This window comes from Ornithodoros turicata, unplaced genomic scaffold (genome assembly GCF_037126465.1).
Source record: "Ornithodoros turicata isolate Travis unplaced genomic scaffold, ASM3712646v1 Chromosome45, whole genome shotgun sequence".
NCBI lineage: Eukaryota > Metazoa > Arthropoda > Arachnida > Ixodida > Argasidae > Ornithodoros > Ornithodoros turicata.
In genome coordinates this window covers 944,789-972,249 of record NW_026999376.1, presented here as the reverse complement: position 1 = coordinate 972,249, position 27,461 = coordinate 944,789, and the positions used below count along the sequence as shown (strand labels likewise).

The 27,461-nt window shown below is 48.6% G+C and overlaps 1 protein-coding gene across 3 annotated transcripts in view; it reads right to left on the bottom strand.

The window, feature by feature from the left end:
* LOC135374174 (uncharacterized) overlaps positions 1-27,461 on the bottom strand; it is a 58,885-nt gene that overhangs the window by 22,618 nt on the left and 8,806 nt on the right. For 2 of the 3 annotated variants that reach the window (XM_064607185.1, XM_064607187.1), the window contains exons 1-3: positions 22,134-22,458; positions 21,120-21,341; positions 13,586-13,839 (exon numbers count right to left, since the gene is read on the bottom strand). In XM_064607185.1, coding sequence (XP_064463255.1) covers positions 13,586-13,839; positions 21,120-21,341; positions 22,134-22,433 — 776 coding nt within the window. In that variant the 5' untranslated portion in view covers positions 22,434-22,458. Of the gene's footprint in view, positions 1-13,585; positions 13,840-21,119; positions 21,342-22,133; positions 22,459-27,461 lie in introns of those variants that run through there. The other variant, XM_064607188.1, reaches the window with a different exon arrangement.

Here is a 27,461-nt window from a genome sequence, read left to right as displayed (position 1 = left end):
ACATGCGCGTGGCTACGTAGATACAAAAAAGCCCGCAGTAAGGCGAAAAGGGTGATTGAATACACTTGTCGTTATACTCGTCCACTACAGGTAAAGTCCTTCGAAGGTTTGCTTCGATGGGGGGAAGTCCGTAGCTGTCGAAAAACACGGTAGACCCGTCGTAGTTTTTCAGGTAGAGCACCCAGTGCTGCCCGCGCCTTCTTCGCTCTTCCGTATTGATGATTAAATAACCGGGCTTGCGTAAAACGAAGGCTTCGTCGGAAGCGCAAATGCCTCTCAGCATGGAGGAAGCGAGGGGGTTCAGGGACACGAGTTCCAAGATGTCGCTCTCGTACATCTTTTCTTATGGGAAGGTGACCGTACGGTCCTTGTCGACGTACATGAGCTTGGGACACTCGGAAATCAAGAGGACGGTGACCGCGTGTGGAAGGGCTTTAGCGAAGCGTAATTGCAGGCGAACGTTTCCTTTTCGCCACTCGTTCAAATGCGAAGGAGAAGAACACTTGTCCACGTCCAAGTTGAAGTAGAGAAGGAACCCGTTCGTTTTAAATCGCTCGTAGCTATACTTGAAATGTTTCTCTCCCAGTTCTTGCAAGAAGTTAAAGTAGGGAATTTTGACGAGGTCGTTCTGAAAGTCGTACTCGGCTCGCACTTGCTGGCCGTCCACGGAGAGCATCGAATGAGACAGGTCGTAATGACGGAATTTGTAGGGGTTCGATTGGATGTCGCCGAGAAAGTCGGACGTGGCGAGCAGGGCGACGCATAATTTGGAAGGTACCCTTTCGGGGTAAACGTTTTCAAAGTGAGCGTCCAAGCTCCCGGCACTCAAGCTCCGCACCTTGGTTTCCAATCCGCGTAACACGTAGATGGCCGGCGTGGTCTGAAGCCGCCGCTCGTATTCCAAAAATAGGGAAGGTGCCAGCGTCACCTTTTTCAAGTGTAACGTCATTTCTTTAATGTCCACCTCGTAATTGTACGTTTTCTTGTCTTTGGGGACCGATACGAGTTTAAATTCGTCGTTGTTTAACAGGAAAACGACGCGAATTTCGACGGCAGGTACCATCAGGCGCGGCTGTTGAAACAGGTCGGTATTGATCTGACCGACCAGGTTAAAGTATTTTCCACCCTTCGTCGCTTCGTAACGTTGTTTCGGACCGCGAGACGAGACGTCGTAATCGTCCTTTAAATGTTCGTCGTCCTCGACATAAAGTCCAGCCGCGTGCACTGTTTCTTGAGCCGCGGGCGTGGAATGAAGCACGACGTCCAAAATACTCCTGTAGGCGTACAACTCGTTGGAACTGACGAGCTTGTTGTTCGCATAAACGGTGACCGTCTTAAACATGCCGCTCAACAGGTGGTTTATTGGGAAAACGACATCTTTCTCGTCCATTTCTTCCCCGTCGTCGCGAACAATGCGCACGGTCAAAGACACGAAACTGCCGTAGAGATCCAAGTGTGCCCTTTGCAAATTTTGAATACAAAACTCGATCACGGAATTATTTACTCCGTTGACCGGATAAAAAAGTTGGTACGAAGTATCTTCCACGCCGTATTGAATGGAAGGGGGTTCGAATATCATCACGTCACTCGTTAGACAGATCGGCGTCTGTATTTTTCCTTTCGTTGACGTCATGACGGAGCGCGCGCAGCGGATGTGTGACCTTCACGGCGTACCAAAGATATCTGCAGGTGCGTCGTGTGTCGGCGCCTTTTGTTGTCGTTTGCGGCGTTTCTTCCCATTGTTGTTTCCAGAGCCCTCCATGGAATCCAGCACGTCTCTCCCCGTTGCTATGGCCGTCTTTTTTACTGCGCGCGATATTCCTTCGCCATCGGCCAAATTCCGCGCCAAGCGCTTCAACGTTCTCTTGGCGATCGGTTTTATTTGCTGCCAGATGGGAACGATAAACTTGGATATGTTGCTCAACACACCGCCCCCTCGTTGGAAAAGGGGTCCCGTGTACACGGGAATTATTTTGGGGGAATTACGGTACATATTTGAAATGCAACGTTAGATTGGTTCTGCCTTTGGACCGCAACGGCAAACGTCTTCCCGTTTCGTCCGCGAGAACGATCGTCACTGAAGGAATTTCGAATTGAGACAGGTTAAAATACTGGATGTTATCTAACGTGTAGGTGACGACGTGCTTGTCTTTCTCGTAATAAAAGGGTAGTATTTTTAATATCGGTTTTTTCCCGCTCCCCACGTACGTGGGTTCCACGATATCCGTGTACACGATTATGTTGTGAAACGGGGGTTCCAGGAGTACCTCGACGGAGCTCGTGGCATCCTCATCCCCCGTGAACACGGTACGCGATTCGAAGCCCAAAAGCACGGCCAGGTACTCGGAAAGTCTTAGGGTGGAGGTGCCCTCGGAAAGCCGAATTTTACATTTCTGTTCGGTTCCGTCGAAGCTGAAGCGCGCGCGTTCGCCTACGCGCTGGTTAATCGCATTTAGAAGTGCTTGCGGCGTCGCATAATAGCCGGGAGGCAGATGTACTTGCAAAGATCGAGGAATTTTCGTCTTGATCGTGAAAGAAAATTGGCGCGCTACGGGGAGAGAGACGCGTAGCGTTTCTTCGTGTCCCTCGACGGGTGTGAGATGTAGCAGCTTGACAAAGGGTTCCGGTACGTGCAACCCTTTCGGTGTTTTCAGAGAGTACACGTTATCCGCGAATTCTAGCGAGGCGTCCAGCTTGTGCGTCTGGAAATACTTGTTGAGTGTGTTCCGTAGGGACGTGGTTTCCGAATTCAGAGTGACGTCGCCGAAAGCGACGGCGGCTGCGGCGTGCTCCAATAAGATGGAGGTGGCTTCGCGTTCGCTCAATTTGGGGGGTTTCACCGCACGACCTGCTTCGCGGGACGCTAGCGAGGCGTCGAGCGCTTGCGCGAGCCGAGGGTCCAATTCCACGGCTTTCACGTCCACGGGTAAGACGAAGTCGTATCGCGATTTATTGTACGCGAAAGAAACGTCGAATTCCGAAAGGGCTTTTCCCAAATCCCTCTCGAGATCCGAGGTGACACGAAAAGTTCTGCCGGCTTCCACCGTGTCCTCGAAAGAAACCTCGATTTTCGCATCTTGCCTTTCGTACCCGATATTTAAAAAATCGTTACTTATGCTGAGATCCATCAGACCGACTTTATACCGATTCGAGAGCTGAAGCGGACTATCGAAAGCTACCGTGAAGGCGTTGAGTTTATTCGAGGGAAACTTATCCATGCTGGCGTTCGAGAGCAGGTGGACGTAGATGTCTGACATCATTTCCCAATCTTGACCACGTCGCTGCTCGGAACCCAACTGTCGTGTTCTTTGTCGTAACCGAACCAGCGAACCAAGGAGAAGCTCTGACCGTTCACCTGCTTCTTCCTCAGCACTTTCGTTACTGGCCAAGGCTGATTGGCGTCTCGGGTTACGACGAGTACCTCCTCCGGGTAGAAAGATCCGTCCACTTCCTTACCCCGGTAATCTTCCAGGTGTACGACGGGAGGAGAGGTGTCTCTCAGGCGGGAGACGGTGAAAATCTGAGGCGACCAACTCCCTTCCGAGCTCTTATGAAAACCTTTTCTGTGAAGTAGGACCCTCACTTTATCCCCCAGTTTGAGCTTCTTTTTCACGGAGGGTACGACGGGCTTCCCATTTATCTTATTGAACAGCTCCAATTCGTTTTCGGGCGTGACTTCGGACGGGCTGATGCCCAAAGTCCTGTGTTTGGTGGTGTTGTAGTCGCGCACGATCTTGGGAAGCGCGGAAACGAAGTGGTATTTTCCCGTTACTCTAAAATAACGGAATATTCTGTCGCGTAAAGTGCGTATGACGCGCTCTGCCTGCGACGCTTTGATTACTGGAGAGAAGGTAGAATACATCTGTACCTTCTTTCGTGAGAGATACTCCTTGACGGTCTTGTTGTAGAATTCCCCGCCTCTGTCGCAAAAGATGCGTGTAGGTACGTTACCTCCCCGAAAAAGTCTTATCATGGCCCTTTTCATTTCGGCGGGGCGCTTCGTCTTTAGCGGGAGGGTGCGCAGAAAGCGGGAGAGGGAATCGATTGCCACGAGAATGTAGCGGTAGCCACCGTTGAATCTCTTGTATTTTGAAAAATCGGCGAGGTCCATTTGCCACACGTCGTTGATCTTGAGCGCGATGATGCGTCTCCTATTAAACTTTCTTCTGACCGGATGGTGGAGCGTGTAGGCATCCAGCTTTCTGAGAATGGCGAGAGCCTTCTTTTTGCTCAAGTGATGCGCTTTTCTATAGCGTTCCACACCCCCCAAACCACCCTCTGGTTTCTCATATCCCTCCATAAGTCGTCCACGCAATGGAGGCCTGCTGCTGCTGCTGTTGAGGCTCGCGAGATTTGGGTAGAGAAATCAGACGCAATAGTTTCGAGACTTTGGGGAACCAGGAAGGTTTCTTTCCCGTCTTACGTTGCAACAAATAATTGACGAGTTCGTAAACGGAGGAGTGTCTGATGGGCTTGCCCGACACGGAGACACAACCCTCGCGATCCCAGGAAAGAACCTTCTTTAATTCCGAGACGACCCTTTCCGCTTCCTCTTCGTCCACCTCTGGAGAGAGGAGCGAATAGTCAAAGTCATTTGTAGCGTCGGACGCCTTGTTTTTATTGTCGTAGGGGTCAAATCCGTACTGCTTGAGTATGCGATACAGTGCTTGCAGTATGAGTTTCACTTTGACGTCGTCACTCTCCTTCGAGGAAAGAATGTTTCCGATGGAGGAGGTGGTCACTTCAATTCTCTTGGCCATTGGCGAAAAGGTTCAACACGGCGGAAAGCAGGAGAGGAACCACCGACGAAAGAACGCCCTGTCCTCGCTGCTGAGACAGATAGCGCTTCAAACGTTGCGGATTCTTGTGAATCTTTTTGTAGGCGAGCCGTCGTAAAAAGCGTTTGTGCTTCTTCAAACGCGCGAACGTATCTGGAGCTAGAGCCACCTTTCCGTTCAATACATTGAGGCAAATTTCGGAGAGGTGTTTCATGTCGGACGAGGACGAACGTCTCAAGACGTCGCGGCGGCGTGGAGGGGGTAGAGTGGAGAGTACTTTGAGTAAAGTGAGGTGAGGGCGGAGATTCATTTCGGAGCGTAGATATATTGACGTTCTCCCGGAAAGATATTGCTACGCAACCTGTGATCCTCGTGCGTATAGTTGTGAAGATCCACGAGTAAATATGCGTGGGGCGACGACATCGCTTGTTTATATGCGTCCAGAAAATACTCCAATCTTTTTCTGCCAAATAGCTGTTGGCCGAAATGTTCCATCTGGTGCACGCTGCGCACGGTGCGCCACAGGACGACGTAACTGGCGTTGTAGGATATTGTTCTAAAATGGCTACTGTCGAAAAAGATGTTTTGAACGAGTAAGAAGATCGACGCGTTGGCGTGGTGAGAACCCCGAATGAAAAGATCGGTCACCTCCTTCAAGGAACCGGCGTCGGTCATGTGATCGTCGACGACGATCAGCGTAGCGCGCGACGTGTCCCACTCTCGCGGTAGCTCCTTGGTAAATTTTACGGAGTCCCCGAATTCGTCCTGCATGCTCGGCGAAGCATATTTCTGCACGTAGAATATTTGTGACGGAGGCTTGTCTACCACGTCGTTCAGGTTCCTCAACACGTTAGCAACGAAAGTAGATTTGCCGCACATGGAGGGGCCGCTTAAGATACAGCGAAAGGGATGACGGAAACGAAAAGGTTCGGGGGAAGACATGTTACGTGCGTACACGTTGCACGAAGAGAAAGAAGAGACTGAGACTCGAAGAGAAATGCATCGCTTTTATTTACACATCCTCGTCGTCGTCCTCTACATCGGAACTGCGTTCCCAATACAGATTGTCCAGGCTAAAGTTGGACTTCTTTTTCGCCAGTCTGTCCGCCGCTAAGATGCGGTCGAGCGTCTTCATCTTGTCCTGACACATTTCTTGACGTGCTTGCAACCATTCCAGACGGTGGACTTGAAAGGCTTCCTCCACGATGCCGCGTATAAATTCGCGAAGTTCTTCGTTTTTTGTCTTTTCCTTGCGACGACGAGAAACGCAGGAGAATAAACCACACATGGCGTTTTCCACGTATCGGTCAGAATGATGACGCGAGCGCGGTGCGCGCTGCCTTTATAGAGATAAACGCGCGCGCGCAAAGAACGGAGAATGAAAGCGAAACTGAAAAGCCACCCGTCGCCGCTAGGAGCGCGCGCGCAGCAGAGAGCCGAAACCGAAAACACCCGCGGCCGGCGCAGAGGGCGCTAGGAGCGCGCGCGCGCGCATGCGCGGACGGGTGGAGCAGAGGGCGCGCGCAAGGCGCTGCGCGTCGCCTCTCTCAGTTTCTCTCGGACCGTCGCGGAAGACGGACGTGCGCTCCGCGCGCTCGCTCACTTTCTGGCTGCCTCTCGTAGAGAGCAGACGTATGTTCTCCGCGCTCGCTCAGTTCTGCCTGGAAGTTGCCGCGGGGGAAAAGGTGAGTGATTTGACGCGCTCCTTTTCTCGTATGTTTGCCGTGTTTAGCGGTGACCGCGCTCGTGCTAAGCCTTTTCTCGCATGTTTAGACTTGTTTTGCGGTGTCCAAGCCTGTTGACGCATGTTTAGCGATGTGTGGTTCCCGCCTTGTGTTAGCTGCGTAGTGTTGAGGTTATGCCCAAGCGCGCTCCTTTTCTCGTATGTTTGCCGTGTTTAGCGGTGACCGCGCTCGTGTTAAGCCTTTTCTCGCATGTTTAGCGATGTGTGGTTCCCGCCTTGTGTTAGCTGCGTAGTGTTGTGGTTAGGCCTAAGCGATCGTCCCCCCGTAAGCCTTTTTCCCCCGATGTGTACTGTTTTCTGTTTAGCAGTAGCGGTTAGACCTTTTCTCTCGCATGCCTAGACTTGTTTAGCAGTGCTGTCATTTTTACCTGCCGCTAGTATCTTGTTCTCTGTCTCTCTCCTCTAGAGCTATGATGGTGGCGCCATCTGGTGTGATGCCTTGCAACTAAGTGGCCACCTGTCGTCGATCTCTGCAACTACCCGACGTCAACAAGCTCTGGTCACCCCGGAGCCGTTTCTTCGCCGCGGCATCGTTGATTTTCGAATAAATTGTTTCTCTCCACTCTATTTCTATCTTTTATTTTATTTTCTACCTATTTTTTTATTTTTTATCAGCTCAACTAGCCCACAACTCTCACAGTGGTCTGGACACGTCCTAGATGCGCCCCAATTAGTGTAATGACTCCCTGGTGGGTCCTAATTACTGTGGGGGGTCCCAATTAGCTCTAATTGCTCATTAATGGCGTCCAGGCCACTGTGAGAGTTGTGGGCCAGTTGAGCTGATACATTACTACTGACGCTGTCGAATTCGCAGTCGTACAAATAGTCGCAGAATACAAAACCCGTCTGGCATCTTACCAAATCCCCAAGAAATCAATGTGTCCCGTAGAACGTCTAGACCTGGCGTTCTAGCAAATTGGCATACGATCACCGAGTGTATCAGCGCCACAGCTAGTCAGCTATACCACCTTCTTGTCCCGGAGCGAGACCACGAGTTCAGAGGAATCCAAGAATAGTATACCTTACGCATGACAAGAAGCACGAATTCTTCTACTGTGTTCCCGTTCCCACTGAACTGTTGCGACCGTATTTACATATTCGAGTTGCGTGAAAATTGTGTCAGCGTGCGCACAAATATCTGTATGATTAACCCGCTGGATTTCGGAAATGGTCCTAGAAAACAGAACGCTAGATGTGACACCGTGCAAAACTTTTGCCGTTTTTTTTTTTCATACTACCAAGGACAGTTCTACAGCACTTTTAGTAACCGTTGCCAGCGTCTTTGCATGTTGCTTTATTCTGAGCCGAATACATTCGTTCTGTTGTCCACATTCATTTCATTCACTCCAACAACGGAGCGCTACGGGTGAGTTTTCCGATGCACAAGCTTATTAATGCGTTAGCATTAGAATCCCCGGTAAGCAAGAATGGCGCCGTGATATGTCTGTAGCGACGGCGCGCACTCGCGGTGAGTGGAGAGGGAAGGAGAGGGCTGGTGGAGAACGCGCGACGCCGCGCACCGGCCAGTGCAGCTGTGCTGGTCGACGGGTTCAGACGTGTCAGCGAGGTCGCGCCATGAGTTATGAAAGCTGTGCGTAGGAGTGCCGGCGAAAGAAGGCAGAGATTGCGAGACGGCGCCGCCAAGCTGAGTCGGAGGAAGCCCGAAAGGCTCGTTTGGCTGTAGATGCTGTCTTGCTTTAGCGTTCTGTAGGGCCGTGTGGAGGTTTGTGTAACGTTTGTGAAGGGGAGTTCCAAAGAGGGCTTCAAGTTTTAATGCTAACGCATTTCCGTCGGATTCACCCATTCACGAATGTTCGGATTCACCAATTTAACCACGTTTTTCTAAGTGCATGCCAACGGGGCAACGACATCGATTGTCCGCAATATCTACTGCACTGTAAAAGCAGAACTTCACCACACGGTGAAGACTAATCATTGCACGAAATGGTACCGTTATCACTCACGATTTGCGGAAAGTGCCGGGCGTAGTCCTTTATGGGACAATTAACATGACTGCATAAGAGTCCAAATCATAATCAAAACAAATCCACGTGGGTAGCACAAAGGACCAAAGCCGGTCCGGAGTGGTGCCGACTAGCTCGCACCGTTCGTGCGGTCTCCCCACTGGTCCGCACTCCTTCCGTTCCCATACTGCGCCATCTAGTGAAGACGGAGCTAACCCTCTCCGGCGCCTCAAGGCAATGTGCATGCATATAGGCTGTTGTGAGAAAGGTCCTTTGGAATGCGAATAACGAACCACACTGCCCCTTCATTTCTGTCATGCACCGCCAGGGTGGGTACTCTCCCGCTCCGCCCAGAGCCGTTTACGGGGAGAGTTTGGTGATTGTTAGGCCTTTTGCCGCCCTGAGATGGGCGCTCAATGTGACGTGTGCATTCATGACCGGAATGAAAAGCGATTTATTGTCGAAATATTGATTTAAAATACGAGAAAAAATACATAGGTGGGTAGAAATCCAGCGAACCGGTAGATATGTAGGAAGGGAGTTGCCTCAGGACAGAAGCCCCCGATATTTCGAACAGAGACTGTTCTTCTTCTGTACAGTTTTTTAGTCAGTTACAGTACAATACAGTTCTTTAGTCAGTAGCGGCACAGCACTGACAGTGACTGAAGCAGTTGGGATTACGCATATTTCGCGTGGAGTCTCCTTCCCAGAAGGATGAATAGCAACGGTTGAAAAGTTGAAGAAGAACATTGAGGAGAAGAGAGAGAAACATTGAAACCACAACATTGAAACCAAGAAACATTGAAAAGAATGAGTGAACACTTTAAGTTCCAGTCCCTTGATCATTTTATTGGGTTGAGCATCGAGGACTGTGTTGCAGCACTGATGAGCCCAGCCCCGTCTTATAACTTCGGCACTCTGACGGAAAAACACATCTTGGGCGAGAGAAGACTTCAAGAAAGTTCGAGATCACCTCTTGTTGGAGCTAGAGGTCACACTTAGATGGCAGCCTTGGTTATTGCCAATCAACGAGAACAAAACACTGCAAGGACCAGCTGTGTGGAACAATGGTAATTCCAAACGAAATTCCAAGAAAAGTTAAAGTGGTAACATGTCCTCGAGTCTTATGAAAACGACACGCACGGAGAACGCAGAATTAGACGACACGTGTCCCAAGCACATCGACACTGTGTTCTCCGTGGGTGTCGTTGTCCTCAGACTCAACAAAACAATACAACTCTCCGATGTACACCAGCTCACTTATTCTCCTCACTTGTGGTCATTTGTTTTGTTCTATGCTGAAGGTAAACTCGGTTCTTCAGGACATTTGGTCAATAGTCCTTGCCATCCGGGGCAAGGTTTACCGGAATAGGCAACAACGAAAGGCATTTCCATTCCGTCTGTCAAGGGTCTTCTTCGTTTCGTAGGCCGGTTCACGACATATTGAGTTCTTGCGAGAAATCGCTTTTCTCTGAACTTCAAGTTCACGACGTACCATTGCTGGTATATGATGGTTCTTCTGTGTCCGCAAGAGTGACTCGTCAGCTAACGGACGAGGATAATTCTGGTTTCGGAGTCCTACTATTTATTTCTTCGCATAGCAGTTATTTTGCTTGTGCCAAGCGATGACAGTGCCTGTACAGACGTCTGCACAAGTAAGCACAAGGTGGCTGCTCCAGTCATACATTTGAAGTACTTTATTACATTTTGTTTCAAAAATGGTGACAATTATTTCCTTTTTTCTTTTCCTTCAAATAGTACTGAACCTGGAGGAACATCTGCGCCCTCTTCTCGCCCTTGTCTATTCTCGTCGTCTGCCCAACTGTCATAGTGATGATGGAGTGAAAGTAGCTTTTCTGTCATTCGCTGCGAAAAACAGCTTGATTTGCATCCAATGCACGAATTGCGTGGCTGCGTGGGTGCACCCAATCGTGGACGTTTGACGGCTGTTTTCTCTGTGTGTGTGTGTGTTTTTTTTTGGCCATACCATTTTTTGAAGAGGACGGAGTGAGTCGCGTATAGCGCCATTTACCGTTTACATTTACTGAGTTTGCCCATTAGGAGGAGGATAAGCTGAAGTGCGTCACACGACATCACGACTGCATGCGCGCCCCTCCTCGCCGTGCACGACCTTCATTATTTGAATTAGTTTTTTTGTGTGTGTTTGTTAGCGCCGCGAAGCAACTGTGGTTATGAGCTGTGTACAGATGGACAGAGGAGAGCGGGAAGGAGTGGTCGGACAGGGGGATTAGTAAGCGTCCTGGGCAGGGGGAACTGTGTCGATATTGATCCGGAAAGTTTTCGGAAAAGCAAAACCTCAGACAGCACAGCCGACGGTAGGATTCGAACCGAGCACCTCCCAGTCTTCAGTACGGCCTTATAACTACCACGAACGAGCGGGACGCCTTAACTCACTTGGCCATGACGCAGGGGCGGATCCAGGGAAGATCCTCGGGGGGGAGGGGGGCACTGAAAAAAAGAGACAAGACGGGGGGGGGGGTCGCTACGTAGCAGGAAAATTCGCCGTGCGGCAGGAAAATCTGCCGGAATGGGGGGTAGAGGTATGTCTCGGGGGGGGGGGGGCACCAGGCCCCCCCCACTGGATCCGCCCCTGCCATGACGCTGGTCTTTGAATTATTGGCGAGGCAGCTTCTCAAGCCGATCTGGGCTTTACAGTGGCGATTCAGGGAAATAGACCAAAAGACAGTCTCTGCGAAGGGGAGAGGAAAAAGTTTGGAGGAACCACGTAACGAAGCGTCTGCCCGCTCGCCGTGCAGCAACAAGGGGGTATACACAGGACTGACATTCAATGTATTGCTCCATAGACGAAAGCATGCTGAGCGAACGCGATGCATCCTGGACACGTCTTGGTCACATATCACGCCGAGCGTCAGCGCGCACGTGACCTTACAGATGACAGCGCCCGTGATCGGCGGCCAAATGGTTTATGAACACAGAGGAAATTTCTCTTTTTGGGCACCGTTTTGGACGTCTTCCGACCCCTGTAATTATTTTTATCCGATAATCTCGCAGTAAAGCCGCATTTTTGTGCGTGAGGCATCGTATTCTTGGCCACTTCCAAAGATACGATGACAACTCGGTATTATGACACACTGAGTCGGTGCGATCTACTTAAACTAACGAGGCATTGTCGCGGACGAAGCACTATATAGCTTAAGCTAGTAACAAAGGTATATCTCTTGGTTTTTGTGCCGGCAGGAATAACCCGGCAAGCGTTACAACGACAGTAAACAACGTCACGTGACCTCAAAATGACGTCGCCTATGACGTGTGACCAGGACAAAATGGCGGTTTTTGCGAAACGCACCCGCTTGAGGGTAGTTACAAAATGGCGGGCTTGTGTCACCCTTGGTATACTTCGACCGGCATGATTCTGCGTATGGGCCCGCAGAACAAACCACTTGCGCCAAGTAACTTCGAACTGTTTGCTGTTTCACCATTGCTTAGGGGGAGGGGGTGGACCAACGAAGTCTCTCCAGGTCACTGTAAGCTCTGTGTATAAATATTTTGCAAATGTTGCCAAGATTGATTATATTTGATAAATCTAGTCATTGTAAGGCAGCGTAAGCCTAGCCTATGCTATTTAAGGGGCCCTTCTTGGGTGAGCATTGTTTCCTGAGAACAGTACGTGCAATCTACATGCCATACTAAGATGTGTAAAGTAACTAATTACATGTCATTAATTAATTGTAACAAAATACTTTGTAGTTGAACCACTTTTTCTGAGTAACTTGCACGCCAAGGAAAGTTATTTCTGAGGATCAGTGTCGGATCCAGACCGGTTTTTCTTTGGGAGGGGGGGACTTTCTTTGTCAGAGCCCGTAGCGGGGGAGGGGGAGTGGGAGATCCAATGAATTAACCGACGTTTTGGGGGGCGTGCGCCCCCCGTGGATACGCCACTGTTGTCGAGTAGGGAATAGCGGTATTTCGTTATTCCTTCGTTTTGGTAGCGGGTGCTCCAGTTATTGCAGTTGATAATTATTTTACAATATCTTTGCATTTATCATCTGGATCGATGTAGGTTTGTGTTGGACATCCTGCACACGATAGCACATTTTCGATTTTCTAGCTTGTAGAGTACAGCGGGTAGACCCTTGCACACTCTAAGAAAAAAAGGAGTAAAACGGGGAGTAATTGCAGCTTCTACTCCCCTAGTGTGCAATTACTCCCCATTTTAGTCCCCTAACCCAACATTTAGTCCCGACATTTACTCCCCAGGACTGCAAATTGTCACTAAACTTCGCGAATGGTCTCCTGAATGCAACAGTCACCGTAAATATGTGCCCTTGGTCAATTTGAAGGGCATAAGGCTGTATAACTCAGACAACGTAGCAATTTTCCAGCCACACAGAGTAAGAAACAGTTAGCAAATCTTTCTTCGCAAATTGTGCCCTAGTATGGCACAAGATTTTATATCACTCGATATATCACGGTTGACAGTTTGCTTCAAAGTATTTTCATGCATGCGCACCAATTATGTACCTGGGACTCTTACGACAGCGCGTGAAATGCGGTCTTCACTCTGTGACATTCATTTACTCCTCTGCACTTACTCCCGAAAGGGACTATTTTTTGTGGCAATGCAATTACTCCCCAAAAGGAGTAAAAGTACTCCTTTTTTTCTTAGAGTGCAGTGTATCTGTTGGACCACAAGATAACATTTGAGAAGGAATGGTACAGCTGTTCCACCCACACAGCGGGACATTTATATACGCACAGTAAAAAGGCTCAACCCTTGCAGTAAGATTGTCCTACTCGCTGTTGTACATGCGCGAACAGAAACATGTCCGTTGCCACACTTGCAGTCGAGAACGTATTTGTATCCTTAAGAGTGCTTTTTTTTTTTTCTTCTCTGAATGTAGCTAGTGGTCTAGGACATTTGGACGATACATAGGCGCCGAGCAGCGCTTTATTTGATGATGATTAAAATGCTTATTCGGGACATCGTGGCTCAGCTAAAAACGAATATATGCAAACATCTTTTACTGCTTCTTGAACTGTGCACGAGAGGGAGTTGCCGAGTGATGCGTACTGTGAGTCGTCCGTAGTCCTTTCCTCTAGCATAAGTAGTTACTTACGTACTTGTGGTGTTGACAGTTAGTGACCACACATCCCGCTCCATGCGTGCTACCAGAGCACTGTAAGAGCGGCTTCCCCCGAATACACCCATGACTTCGTTCACGTATTCGATGTACCAATTGAAGCGAAGTTTGCTGTCGAAATACTTGGGATGGAAACGTGGTACGTCCAAGAAAGTCCACAAGGTGTTGGAGTGGTTAGAACTGTCGATTACTAGCCACGCCCATGCGCCAACACGGTGACGCAGGTCCACCTGCATAGGATGTGACTGATGAGATTATACCCTTGTCATACCTGCAGCATTCAATGACCGTTGAAACCAATGCCCATTGAACATACCCTAGTGCCACCAAGTATGTAATGTGTCAACCTGTCTGGGACCATTGGATCCAATGCTCTTTGAAAAAATGACACGCTGCACGTTTGGTGCCCGCATAACCCATGACCGTTCGTTTCAATTGTCACTGAAAACTACCCGAGTGTCAGGGGTCTTACGTACTCGGGGGTCGCATTAGACTCTCCGCATTGTTCACCATAAAACCCCTCTGCGTGGTTCTAGCGTCCGGCATGTCCAAAGTCCATATTTAAAGGAAACGCTTTGACGGGTTGTGAGTGTGATCATGTACGCAAGGACGCTAGAGGATACATTTCACCATCAGGACGTAAAGGAGGGCCTCAGTGGTGGCATTTTAGGCTGTTTGCGGGATTCCTAGATGAATTAATGCGGCGACGTAACTGAAGTATAAATGGGGCTTTCGCAGATGATACGGCGGACGTTCTGGCGGTGGCAATGTTCAACTATTCGAGGGGTATCTACCAAAAATTCGCTGACTAACTTTTTAGTTACGCGCATTCGGGTGAAATGTAAGATAATAGGATTGGAGCTGGTCGTTATTCCAGGTCAACATATTTCTTTAAAGGGCCGGTCGCATTCGCCCAAGTCGACTACGAAACAATAGTGTCATTCTACTCGTCGTGGACTGACCACGGTATCGAAAATCGTACGCAGTGTAGTGGCGTGGTTCGACAGCTGTTCAATAAACTACATGACAGGAGAACGCGCCGGATGTTGAGAGTATGCCAGAATTCCTTCTCTGGAAAAGAGAAAACCTTGCATCCTAGGAACAAATCAGAACATGGCGTGGAGAAAAGGAATGCAGCCGCCGTGCAGACATCTAGTAGAGTAACCGGGCGTCTGGACAGAGATGGGAAGTCCCGAAAAAAAAAAAACCCGGAAATTTTGGAAAAAAAACAGCTTTTTTCTTCGTCTCCGGAAAAATTGCCCAAAATTCCCAGGCGACAAAATTCAAAAATGTAAATTTTCCTGCCTTCGATGCGTTCCAACCCGCCCGCAGTGGCTTCGGTGCCTCTAATCCGCCAGCAACCACTAACTTATACCCAAAACGCACTGACGCAGGATCCACATCGCGCGCAATCATGATTAGGCAGCGATTGTGATCACCCTCAGGTGCGGACAAAGCGAGTCTCGGCGAGAGAGATCAACAACGCAGACACTTATCCCCCGTCGAAACAGATGAAATAGCATTTGTATTAATGTGAATTTCTTTAAAGTATACATCCTGGACCAGTGTTTTCTTTTACTTTTTAGCTTCTGAGGTTATTGTGCAAAGCTTCCACCAGACGGCAGCGAATGAAAACCAAGATCACGAACGTGAAGTACCAGCGGCATGGCCGAGTGGGCTAAGGCGTCCGCTCGTTGGTGGTAACCAAGGTCGTGCTGTAGACTGGGAGGTGGTGGGTTCGAATCCTACCGCCGGCTGTGCTGTCTGAGGTTTTCCCTGGGTTTTCCGAAGACTTTCCAGACGAATGTCGGCACAGTTCCCCCTGAAGTCGGCCCAGGACGCATACCAATCCCCCTGTCCCCCACTCCTTCCTGCTGTCCTCTCTCCGTCTGTCCACATCTGTACACCGCTCATAGCCACAGTTGCTTCGCGGTGCTAACACGCAATCCAAAAAAAAAAGAACGTGAAGTGCGGACGGTACGGCGTGCCCAGTGGGATTACGCCGACCACGATTGCGAACCGATCCAGATTGTGTGCGACAGTACGTTTTGGGTATTAAGCACCGTCTGGCCGCTTCAAGCGATCGCCTTCGCGTTCACAGAATGTCGGAGTTCTGGTCGGAGTGGACGGTTTGCTCCAATTATCTATCGCTGAGTAGAAAGCAGTCTCATGGGATGCTCTGCTCTGCATTTATGCCTAGAGGGTGAACACTACTAAGGTTCCTAGCTCATTGTATGCTGTGGCTTGGCCGGCAATGCTTCGACTCAGCAGTAACCGCGTTCGTTTCATTTTTCCCATTTTTTAGGAAAGAAACCCGAAAAGAAACGTTTTTTTTTTTTTTTTCGAGCGATTGAAAATGTCCGGAAATTTTGCATCTCTCGTCTGGACGGCATCTTTCTCTTCTGAGCGCAGTCCTCTCACACCTCCGGTTGGTGAGTGACGGACCATTCGGAACTAGCATCCAAGTCAACCGCAAACTTCGACGTTCCACAACCGACAGATTAAACCACCGGCAACTGGCTCAAACGCTTTCAAGTACATTCAGTACAGTGTTGCACATTTTGAGAAAAAAAACAAAAAAAAAAAAAACAGTACGTTGAAGTAAGAGCTTCATTATGAAGGTACCTGTACCGCGAAGGAATTGCTCACAAACGTTTGAAATCATGCGAACTATTTTCAACGCGGACACGGTGGCTATCAGCGCGAAAAGTACCGACTTGCAAATTCAAAAGGAGAGGGCCACGTGGTGCAGAAGTAAGTGGCGCTTGTCGAAAGAGAGGAGGACGGGGTACTATGTCATTGACGGTAATGCCTTGTGGTCATCTTCAGATGCTACTACTGCATCGAAAGCTGTGGATCTGCTCGAGTAACACGCAGCAAATGTGCATGTGTCTGTATGTGGGTGCGTGTGTGTTTTGTCTAACTAGATGGTTTCTGGAGCTATGCGGTGTCCCTGGTTTGCACCAGCAGCTGCATTTCTTTTAAACTTCTGCGTAATTGTGAAGACGTGACTTTAACGTGCGACGCTCTGACATGAGCGGTACGATTTCTTTCGGTCTCTCGTGTGCTTTGCGCTCACTGTTTATATTCCAAAAACGGAAGAGCACCAGAACGGCTGACAAGCTAATCGTGTTGCGTTTTGCTCCGAATGGTCTCTTTCGTCTCCACTTGCCTTGCAGATACTTCGCTTTGTGTGAAAACATGTTCTGCTGCATACAGTGGCGTAGCCAGACCTGCAAGGTAGGGAGGCTCGATACAAAAACTCGCCCCCCCTCCCGCTGATCCTGTGTGCGAAAACACACACGTACTTGTGCACACTGCAAACTGCGGATGTTCACAACACGATTACATGTATAGGCTGTCATGACCAATGAGGTGGCGTCACGAGATTGGAAGTATTTTGAAAAGCTCATACTGTGAAAACCGTTCAAGAGTGCCGCTTAGATAGACGCCATGAACTGCAAGAATTTTCGCGACCGTCACACTGATCCCCCCCCCCCATATGTTCTCCTCGGATTTGCACGATTTATGTGGGTCGTCCCGTGCCAGGTAGGGGGGGGGGCCCTAGCCCCCCTGTGGCTACGCCACTGGTTGCATATACACGCTAGTTGAACCACAATGGGATTTCGACCCTTATTGTGAAGGGGCTCATTATTTCATTCCCCGCATCACCTCGAGTAATCGGGGAGAGTATCGTCCCTGGCTATGAAACTCCCCACCCATCATCTTCAAATAAAGTTGTTTTGTACCTGAATCACTTGCGTTCCTTTAAAAAAAAAAGTAATGTTTCTGCTACTTCATTACCCGTCGCATTTTCGAGCTCCATGATGGAACAAATGGAACAGATCCCAAGCACGGGACGCAAGGGTTACAGGGGAGAGAGGGTTGCAAGAAATCGAGCTCATACAGGCTCTGGTCGAGCTTGTTAGCTAACTCCATCACCCGTGGGACCAGTGCAGCAGCTAGGAGACAGAAATATCCCGACAGAGTAGAACAATTTCAACGTTAATTCCAAATAAGAAATAGCACCCGCATACGAAAGTATATGAATGTCCCTTTAGGGCTTTGTAACAATCAACCATACCAACGCTTTGCGGCAGACTCCCTGTACCTATTCCTGACAGACCCAGGCTGTTGCTCAAGGCTTTGACTGCGTCTCGACGTTGACTGTCACTCTTTGACTGACTACTCCAGTGTCCCAGTGACAACGTATCTCAGTGTACCCGCAGCCACGGCCGGCGAGCGAAATTACGGGCCCCGGAGATGGGTCATGCCCGGGTCCCCTCCTCACGGTACCGTCGTGATAACACAGTTCAGTATTTCTGTAGAGGAACAAGACCTCCTTTTCGGGGGGGGGGGGGAGTGATGAGGCGGCCTGTGTGTGATGACGAAGACGTGCCTCTGCTGCCATGCGCTACGGCGCTGGCACGGCAGTTCTACCAGCACCGTCCCAGCGTGAGGCCACGACCATCTGCCCGCTGGGATATTTCATCATCGCCAGTCAGGACTCATGTAGAGGAACACCACATCCTCTACATTTCTTCTTTGTATGATTACGACAGGTCTTGGCCACCGGGCGCAATCCCCGAGTGCCCCACCCTCTCACCGGCCCTGTCTGTAGCCTCAGCTAACGAATGCGGAACAGCAGGTTCTCGTAGCTCTTACTAACCTGGCAACCTTTCCACGTATTTTGCCTCTACATAGCGCCCCTTGCATAGGGACGCACGACATTGCGAGTCTTTACGTGTGGTCTAAATTCATTTGAGCTGCTATACGACTCCAAAGGGAGATTTTTAGCCTGGGACGTCTCGGGGTCTGTCGTGGTCCATTTTAAGTACATGTCTAAATAACATCTAAAACTGTAGAGGATTAGTGGACTTCCAACTTGAGATGTCTACTAAACGTATAACGCCGTAGAGGCCTAGTAGACATCTAGATGCAGGCATTCACTAAACATCTAACGTAACATCTAACATGCAAACATCGTAGTGGTCTAGTAGACGTATACTTTTAGACCTCGCCCTCGAGTCTCAACTTATACCTGGGTTAGAGGTCTACTTTTAGACCTAGCCCTCGAGTCCCAACTTATTCCTGGATTAGACGTCTACTTTTAGACCTTGCCCTAAGGTCTCAACTTATCTCTGGGTTAGACGTCTATCGTCCCACCATGTGCTACCTGGGATGGAGTATTCCTTTGCCACCAGTCGTGTGACTACTCGAACGTGAATCACTGGACCATCTTTTGTCCTGGTATGGGCCCGGAAATGATATAGTTCTAAGTGCAAAGTCCCGATAAGGTGGATCCCGGTCAGGACGATCTGGGCACAGCGGGGTTGCGTCCTCGGGAGCTTCTGTTCTTGCCAGTCTCACGCGCTGTGGTGGACCTTTGCGCGCTATGCGTGATTTCCCTCTTCATTTGAGACCTCCACGGTGAGGTGGAAAAATATTTGATCTAGTTTCGTCGCGATAACATTTTCTGGGAATGTGGCCTGGCTTTTCTCAGCTGTAGCCCGTGAAGTACTCGGCTTCTGATAGTTCGTCACCTGGTGGGCAGTTTCTTCGAGCGTTGCATTCGTGGTACTGTTCTTCACGTAAGAGAGCATTATCGGACTTTCTCAGGTGTGGGTTCAAAATCGCGCGGATATCAAAACTCCAGATAACTCCGCTGTAGGATCTAGGTAGCCCCTGGATAGCTATGGAGGCGTCTATAGGGTGTCTCCAAGCACATGTAGTTGCTCCCAGAGAGATTCCAGACGTTGTATGAATTAAGCAGCTGTTTCCTGGTGCTTCTCAGTTGTTGCTGCAAGTTCTCGGCGTAGACCCAATTTCTTTTCGAGGATTCGTCCTCGATTTACTCGTTCCAAACCGTCCCATGCGTCTTTCGTCGTCGTCTGGCTAATAACATATAAAGTCTGTCCGCTGGAAAGCGTCGGAGCAATAATGTTGAAAGCTTCCTAATCTTTCCGGTCCCACTCACGGCGTGCCTCTGTAGTGGCCGGTGGATCATCCTCAATAGTCGTCAATAGACCTTTCGTTCTCAAATATAGTGTTACTTTGAACCTCCAGGTTAGGTAGTTCCAGCCTTCCAGCTTCTCCATGTGGCCACCCTTGGAGAAGTCGTCCATCATCTCCTGTAGACCGCTTGTAAAGCGAAGTTACCCCTTAACAATTCCCAGGAGGTCCGTATCTTCTGGGAACTCGTGCGCTACTGGGCCCATAAGCAACGTTAGAGAATAATCCAGACACGGCCGTGCGCTTCACTGGCTGCGTGCCAAGTGAGCGAACGAAAAGGAGCTCGAGCGGTGCTGCAGCCATCCGTTTATTTAGGAAACCGAAACCAATGGGCAGAGGAAGATGATGAGTGTAGTGTGATTACAGTGAGCCCCCGATAATCTGACATACGCGGTTTACGACCATGCTCTTGGGGACAATGCTGTGAAATCTCGGCAAATCCCCCCTGTTAATATGACAATTCCGCATTATGACCAAAATTTTCGGGAACGACCATGCTCATAATAACGAGGGTTCACTGTATCAGCCGGGGTGAACTTAATGCAACAGATTCGTCAAGTATCTCTAGCATCCAGAACCAACTTCCGGAGAAAGAATGCGCGACAAGTCGTCAGCGAGTTCAAGCTTGCCTGGTAAAAATACGTCAATCAAGGTATTGCAGTCTGTGAGCGCCTTTCTCGAAAGCAACGAACTCCACAGCGAACAGCTCTCTGCACATTGCGTAATGAGCTAAAGAACCAGCTAACTCGCCGGAATGACGTCAAGTGACATAACGCATATTTACATGGGTTTCTTAACTGGAAAAACAAAAATGGTTAATCGCCTCACGTAAAAACGCATGTGGTGCACGTAAATTTAAGAGACAATGTATGTGTGTGCACCTTCGAAAAACTGAGTATGACTATAGTGACGTACTGTAGTGATCAACGAGGAATGCCTGAGTGTGCCACGCGTGAACGGGCGTTCCTATACTGCTAATAAGAAACGTCCATTTTCTTGTGTAGGACCATTTTTACACAGTTTGTGTATTTATACAGTTCCAAAGTACGGAAAAGCTGCCCGAGCAAACTTCTAGGCATCATAATATTTCTGCATACCTCGCGCATATTTAGACATTTCACGCCACATATTTACATTATTTTGCATATTTGCGTATGCGTATGCAGTGCATATGTTGTCCCCGGGACTAGTAATGAGTATCCATGCAGCTTATGGTGCCTCATGAAGGTGCCGAGGAACCAAGGAGCTCACTGAGTCAAATGCATGAGACAACATCATGTGCTACACTGGAGCATGAAAACACAACACCAATCCCGGTGCGCAACACCAGAGCACATACACAAAGAATCGTATGGAATCCTGGTCTGCAGCACCATACAACGGACTCCAGAAATGTCCTAAATCACAGTCACCAGCAAACATCAAAATCATTCAGTTGTTTTTTTTTTTTTTTCAATAGGGTTGACTGCAAATCGTTGCCAATACAAATCCTATTTACCTCGACTATCAAGCGAAACAAATCCCGTGGCTTCAGCTTGGGCGGCCGCTGTGGCCAACCAGTCAGGTTGATGTGCTCATTCACGTTCAGGATGTCACGGGTCCGGATGGCACCTGATCTGGTAAACGCAATGCATGCCCTGAACATATGATGCATTCCTCCAAACAGAGCGCCATTTTCTTCCTCCAAGGCTTCTACATATTGCCTCGCTCCGAGCTCCACCTGTAACACGTAACCTCGTTCAATTTACGAAGGCGTTAGCTGTAGATATTATAATATTCATTAGAAGGCAAGTCGTGTTTGTTTTGGGCACAGATATCAACCCCACCTTGCGTTCGCGGTTAGTCTTAGTAGCTTTGTCTTAGTGAAAATATCGTATTTATTCCAGGCTAGAGATGCAAAATTTCCGGATAGTTTTCTTTTTTTGGTTTTTTTTTTTCGAATAATTGAAAAAAAAAAGGAAAACAAACGCGATTACTCCTGAGTCGAAGCATTGCCGGCCATGCTACAGCATACAATGAGCTAGAAACCTCAGTAGTGTTCACCCTCTAGGTATAAATGCAGAGCAGACCGTCCCATGAGGCTGCTGTCTACTCAGCGATAGGTAATTGGAACAACCCGTCCACTCCGACCAGAACTCCGACATTGTGTGAACACGATGACGATCGCTTCAAATAGCCAGACGGAGCTATAACTTGGTGGTTGTTGGCGGATTAGAGGCACCTAAGGCACTGTTGGCGGGTTGGAACGCATCGAAGGCACACAAATTTACATTTTTGAATTTTGTCGCCTGGAGATTTTGGTCAATTTTTCCGGAGACGAGGAAAAAAACGAAAAACTTTTTTCCCCAAAATTTCCGTTCTTTTTCCGTGCCTTCGCATCTCCATTCCAGGCACGGGGGAAAAACCTAATTGAACAGCCCAAATGTGAACTTGTGTCCATAATTACGGCATCGACTGTCTCGGCTTGCTCGCTTTGAAATTGCAATTCGTCGCGAGTATCATATGAACTGACATGCTTGAGCACTGATCCCTGAAAAGCGTCACTGTGGTTCCAGGCGTAGCAGACGTAGCCGTAGAAGTCGTCGCAGGCTGTCCTGTAATTGCCTAGAGAGGCCTGCATGGAAGTATCGAGCTCAAGGCATTCTGGAGACGTGCAGAGGCTGAGGTCCATCAAGGGCCTCGACTTCAAACGCCAGGCGAGGAAGAAACTTGCGAGTAGTGATACTACAGCCAGAGACAGCCAGGTGACACACTCTTTCATACACTCGCAGCACTTGTGCCCAGTAAACGTGTCTTCCGAATCCAGGTCCATGCTGCTGTGTTCTACAATATACAGGGCGTTTTTTTAATTTGCAATCTGCGGTGTTTTAATAAAAACGTTATCAAAGCAGCATACAGGGTGTCCACCATAACTATAGAAGTGATTTTTTGAAAATAGAAAAATCATGTTTTCCCAGTTTTCACCAATGGCGATGCACTCCACGTCTAAAGGCCCGCCTTGAAAGGCTGCAGGCAAGCTTGCGTGGCGATACACGAATTTAATTAATGGATTGACTCGAATTGACTTTAAACGGTTGACCCAATGGGGAGATCGAGTCCCCTGGGGTCACTGGTAATATTGCCGTTTTTAGAACAAAAATCTATACAGTTATAGCACGAGGGGAGGGCCCGGAAATAAGGCGATCTGGTGGTCGTTTTTCGACGCTCAAGTAGCCCGTTTACCTTTCCTCTGTATGCGGGGGAGGCAACACACTGTCGCATGGGGGACAGATTGCAATGGGGCAGATGGGTGCGTCAGCTGCTTCCCTCCCCCGCATACACAGGAAAGGAAAACGGGAAGGAAAACCCTGTTCTGTACTCTTTGTCTTGACCTTCGCTGGTGGCATCCTGCATTGAGGATACCTGCGCTGTTTCAAAAGGGAGCGAACGTAGACCATACCTTGGGCTGGCATTGTGTATTTGAAATCAACCTGATTTGTCTAGTAAAAATCCCTGATCGGTAGCGCGTCTCCTGAATCAGTTGGCATGGAATGCCCCTTTCTCTCCCGCACGAGTTTATAATAGGGAAATATCGCACGGAAAACTAGCCGGAACGGCTGAAACAATGCTCAACTTCGTGGTCTGAAAGTGGCGAAACTGGTGCGACTACGTCATTGCACACCGGGGATCGGAGCGAGGGCTCGTGAAGTGCCCATCCTAACACAGCTCTAGTATCGTGTCCACGATACGGGCAACAAACAGCGAAATTAAGCAGTCAAGTCGTTGCAAAAATCATTTGATAATGGGCCTTTCCAGCAATCAGCGGCAGCGCAAACCTGCGTTGAAGGCAGGCGACTCACGAGTACTCACGCACAGAGGAATATTTTTTTTTTGTGAATCCTATATGTGACTGACATTACAGTGAACAATCAAGTTCCAGCTAAGAAGGGCGATTCCATGCACGTGATGTTTCTCGCAGATGGACTCGAAACTAGAGCACTGCACGGGGCTCGGACTTACCCGAAAGCCCGAGCCCGACATGGCCTGGCCCACGGGCGGGACTGGGCCGTGTATAGCATTCTTTTTGCGGGCCCGGCATGGGCTCGGGTTTGACATTATGGTCCCGGGCCCGCATATTACCGGGCCTATATAGGCTGGGCTCAAGCATGTGTTACCCCACTGTCAGTGAGCCACGATGAACTTTTACAGCCGACTACACTGGGCGTGGCCGAGGTAACCTATAATTTCTTCTTGCCAGGGTCGGACCTGGGCCGGAGTGCTTTACTGGAAATCGACATTCTTTCAGAATGTTTTCGGGAGCTTGATGCGTTTAATCACGAAATGCAGTGAACATAATATAGGCTTGCTAATGATAACACGAAATAAGAGACTACAAGTTGGCCGCAAGAGTCGCACTCACATGAAGAGTACACTTTGTACTAAGTGAGAAGTGGGGAAAAATACAGGGTTTCCGATAAGTACTGTAATGATTAATCCACGTGCAAATCAGTCTCTAGTGCACGTGCATTACTTGTTATGACATTTGGATTAAAAAGCCGTGGGAAAGCCTGCAGATGCGAACAAGAGCCAGGGATTTCGCTACACCCCCCCCCCCAGGGGTACACCCCCACAGGGGGGTGTACATCCTACCTGCATTTTTGCAACCCCCCCCCTGAAATTTCTCAAGTGACCCCACCCGGCTGGGCCACCAACACGTTCTGGTAGTGAGTCTGGCGCAGCGAATTACATCCTGTACTGTCAAACAGTTATGCAGATGATCGTACCATGCATTGCTCCAAACTCATTTGAAATTGACTGTTCAATGCATATATTGCGCGCATATACGAGCAAAAACGCGTGCGGGCACGCAAACTCAATGTGGATCATCAAGAACCATTTGCGCCCAACTCAATCAAGCGAGGTATTCTAAGGTTTTCACCGTTCGTTGCTAGGCGTTCACTGAGCTTCGTGAGACATGGTGCTAGTCTCTTTTCTTTTTCGGTCGTGTGATTATGCATCCTAATGTTGAAATGCCGTTCATAATGATTCTGTATTCTAATGTACTGTGTTCTACCCTAATAACATATACAAATAAACCGGGAAAGCCGTGCAGATATGTCACCATTGCGCCATTCTTTCCGTGTCTAAGAAAAATTCCGTAAGTGGAACATACACCAAGCATACGCCCCCCCCCCCTGAAAGCTCGGCACCCCCCAGCAGTGAATTTCTGGGGTAATCACCGACAAAAACACAATGTTAAGGATGGACAAGCACAATTAAAAAAAAAAAAGAGAAACAGGAATTTCGACCACCTTCCCCTTGTAAAGCTAGACTGTAAATAAAGATCCTTTCTCTGCTATTGTTCCTCTGCCAAGTATGTCGCAATGTAGTGAAGTAGGTCGGCATGCAATCGAAAGTGGTCTGCCTATTTCACAATCTAAGCGCACAAGTGAGAGGTCAGCATTACCGCAGTTCAAGCAAAACATAACATAATTGATTATTGCATAGCGCCGGTACGGTATTAAAAGGCCCTCCGGAGGAAAACTGCGACGCTCTCGCCTGCTGTTTTTCTCGGAACTCTCTTTATAAAAGAAAAAAAAAAGAAGTAATACGAAAACGCAATGGTCCGCGTGTCGAACCAGAGAATGCGAAACGCAGTACCGACATCTATACCACTGAGCTAACAACACATCAGGTTATCACCCTGTGGGATCAAGACGCAAATACTTCGAAAGCCACACTGAACTCGTCGTCACTTCTTTCGTCGTGGACAAACAGAAGGAAAAAAAAAAAAACCGGAGCATCCTACAGTTGCGCACAAAGTTGCAAAGCATAGAAGACAGGTTCAGATTTCGTGTCAGACATGGAGACTTTCTGGGGAGCCCATTGTTTTCGCGAAATACAAGCAAACAGGCGCGCCAATGCATTTTGCCATGAAGCCAACACGGCGACAATAAGTGCTCCAGGAAAAAAACTTTGACGCTCTTGCGCTTCCATTCGACTTGTACACTATCGAGGGACATCTCATAGAAACACCTAAGCGTGGACATTTCTTTTTAGAGCTAGGGGTCAATGAATATTCTAACAAAACTAAGCGGTCTAACCGCATTAGACAAGATTTTTTTTCCCTTTCAACAGCAGTGCCACACCCCTTTTCTTGTCGCTCATATTCCTTTTCATTAATTACAAAGATTTCTTCCAATAAGCAAATTTAGAACTTGCCTATGTGCAGTATCTTCTTTGCTTCAGGTGTCCTTTTCTTAATGTCGTCACTTTACGGTCTTTTAACGTTGTCAAATAAAACATAAATGGAAATAATTCCCCACAGGTTAATTTCTCAATGCTTTTCCACCGTTGCGCGTAATAAGTGGTCATACAAATCCACGTGAAAAGCTTTTTTTTTATAATTAAGTAACATAATTACCATATTGGTAGATGAACACGGTAGGAGGGTGCAAGTTAGCTGGTGAAAATTTGTAAACGGCGACGACATATCCTCGAGTTTGAGGAAACAGGAGGATGAAACTGTAGGTGCGAAACTGGGGGGGGGGGGGGGGCTCTCGCGTGTGTTTCTTTTCCCCTGTTTCCATAAACTCAAGGATATGTTGCTGTCGACCGATATGTACAGTGCTGGAAACATGCTCCGGCGCATTCTTCGCTGGGAGTGCACGACACACTTGCAGCAAATGGTACCGTACGGAGTCGCAAACAAGTGGCTGTGTTACCTCGTACACTCTTAAAAATGAACTTCACCGCATAGCACGCTCCTAGCCAACCCTCATCTCCAGTGATATTGTTATCTTCTCTGATTTCTTGAAAGCGGGAGGCGTACGCCTTTTTTGTGACAATTATGGACAGCGTAAGCGTCACAAAAAAAAGGCGTACGCCTCCCATTTTCAACAACTCAGGGCAGATAACGATATCATTCGAGATGATGGTTCGCTAGGAGTGTGCTATGCCGTGAAGTTCGTTTTTAAGAGTGCAGACACATGTCTGTAAGTCCGTACCGTCCCATTCGCTGCTACACTGTTCAAACAGAACTTCACCACATAGCTCGCTCCAAGCCAACCGTCATTCCGAATAATATAATTCTGTGTCCTGATCTGTTCAAAACAGGGGGGAGGCGCCTATCTGGGACAAGATAATCTGTCCCAAATAGGCGCCTCCTCCCATTTTCAACAAATCAATGCACAGAATGACATCATTCGGAATGATGGTTGGCTAGGAGCGAGCTATGTGGTGAAGTTCTGTTCTAACAGTGTAGGGTGTCAATCTCGGGAAGGAATGCATCGGAGCTTGTTCCGTAAACTTTTGTCTAGCACTGTACTCATCTTTCACTGGTATGCATTATCTAATTTGGATGTAGCTCCGTAGCCGAGCTTATGGGTTTTTCTTGAAGAAAAAAAAATAGCACCACTCGAAAAAGTGAAAAATTGGGCATCGACTCACACTTAAAAACAACATCTAATGTTAAAAAAATGTATAAAAGTCGAACTCAAGAACGTTTTTTTAACCAAAAAGTCCGCCATACTAGAAAAGCACACAGATGATCGGCGGCAGAAGAACGGAAGTCTCATACCGGAAGCGCGACAGCGCCACCTTTTTGCTAAATGACCGAAGGCAAAAGGCGCGAAAACCACATACAACGGACGCAGAAGACGCTTCTTGGGGCGTTTCGTACTCTCGATTCTCGAACAGTTTGACGCATGCATTCGCTCTCTCGCCATGTCCATTAGCTCGGAGTCGCACTGGCGACAAAGGAATCGTCGCTGGAATGGCCGCAATCCAACGGCATCCTCCCGAGAACACGAAAGTGTCCCTGCTGCAGCACGGTCCTAACTGTAAACCTATCGGAAAGCGG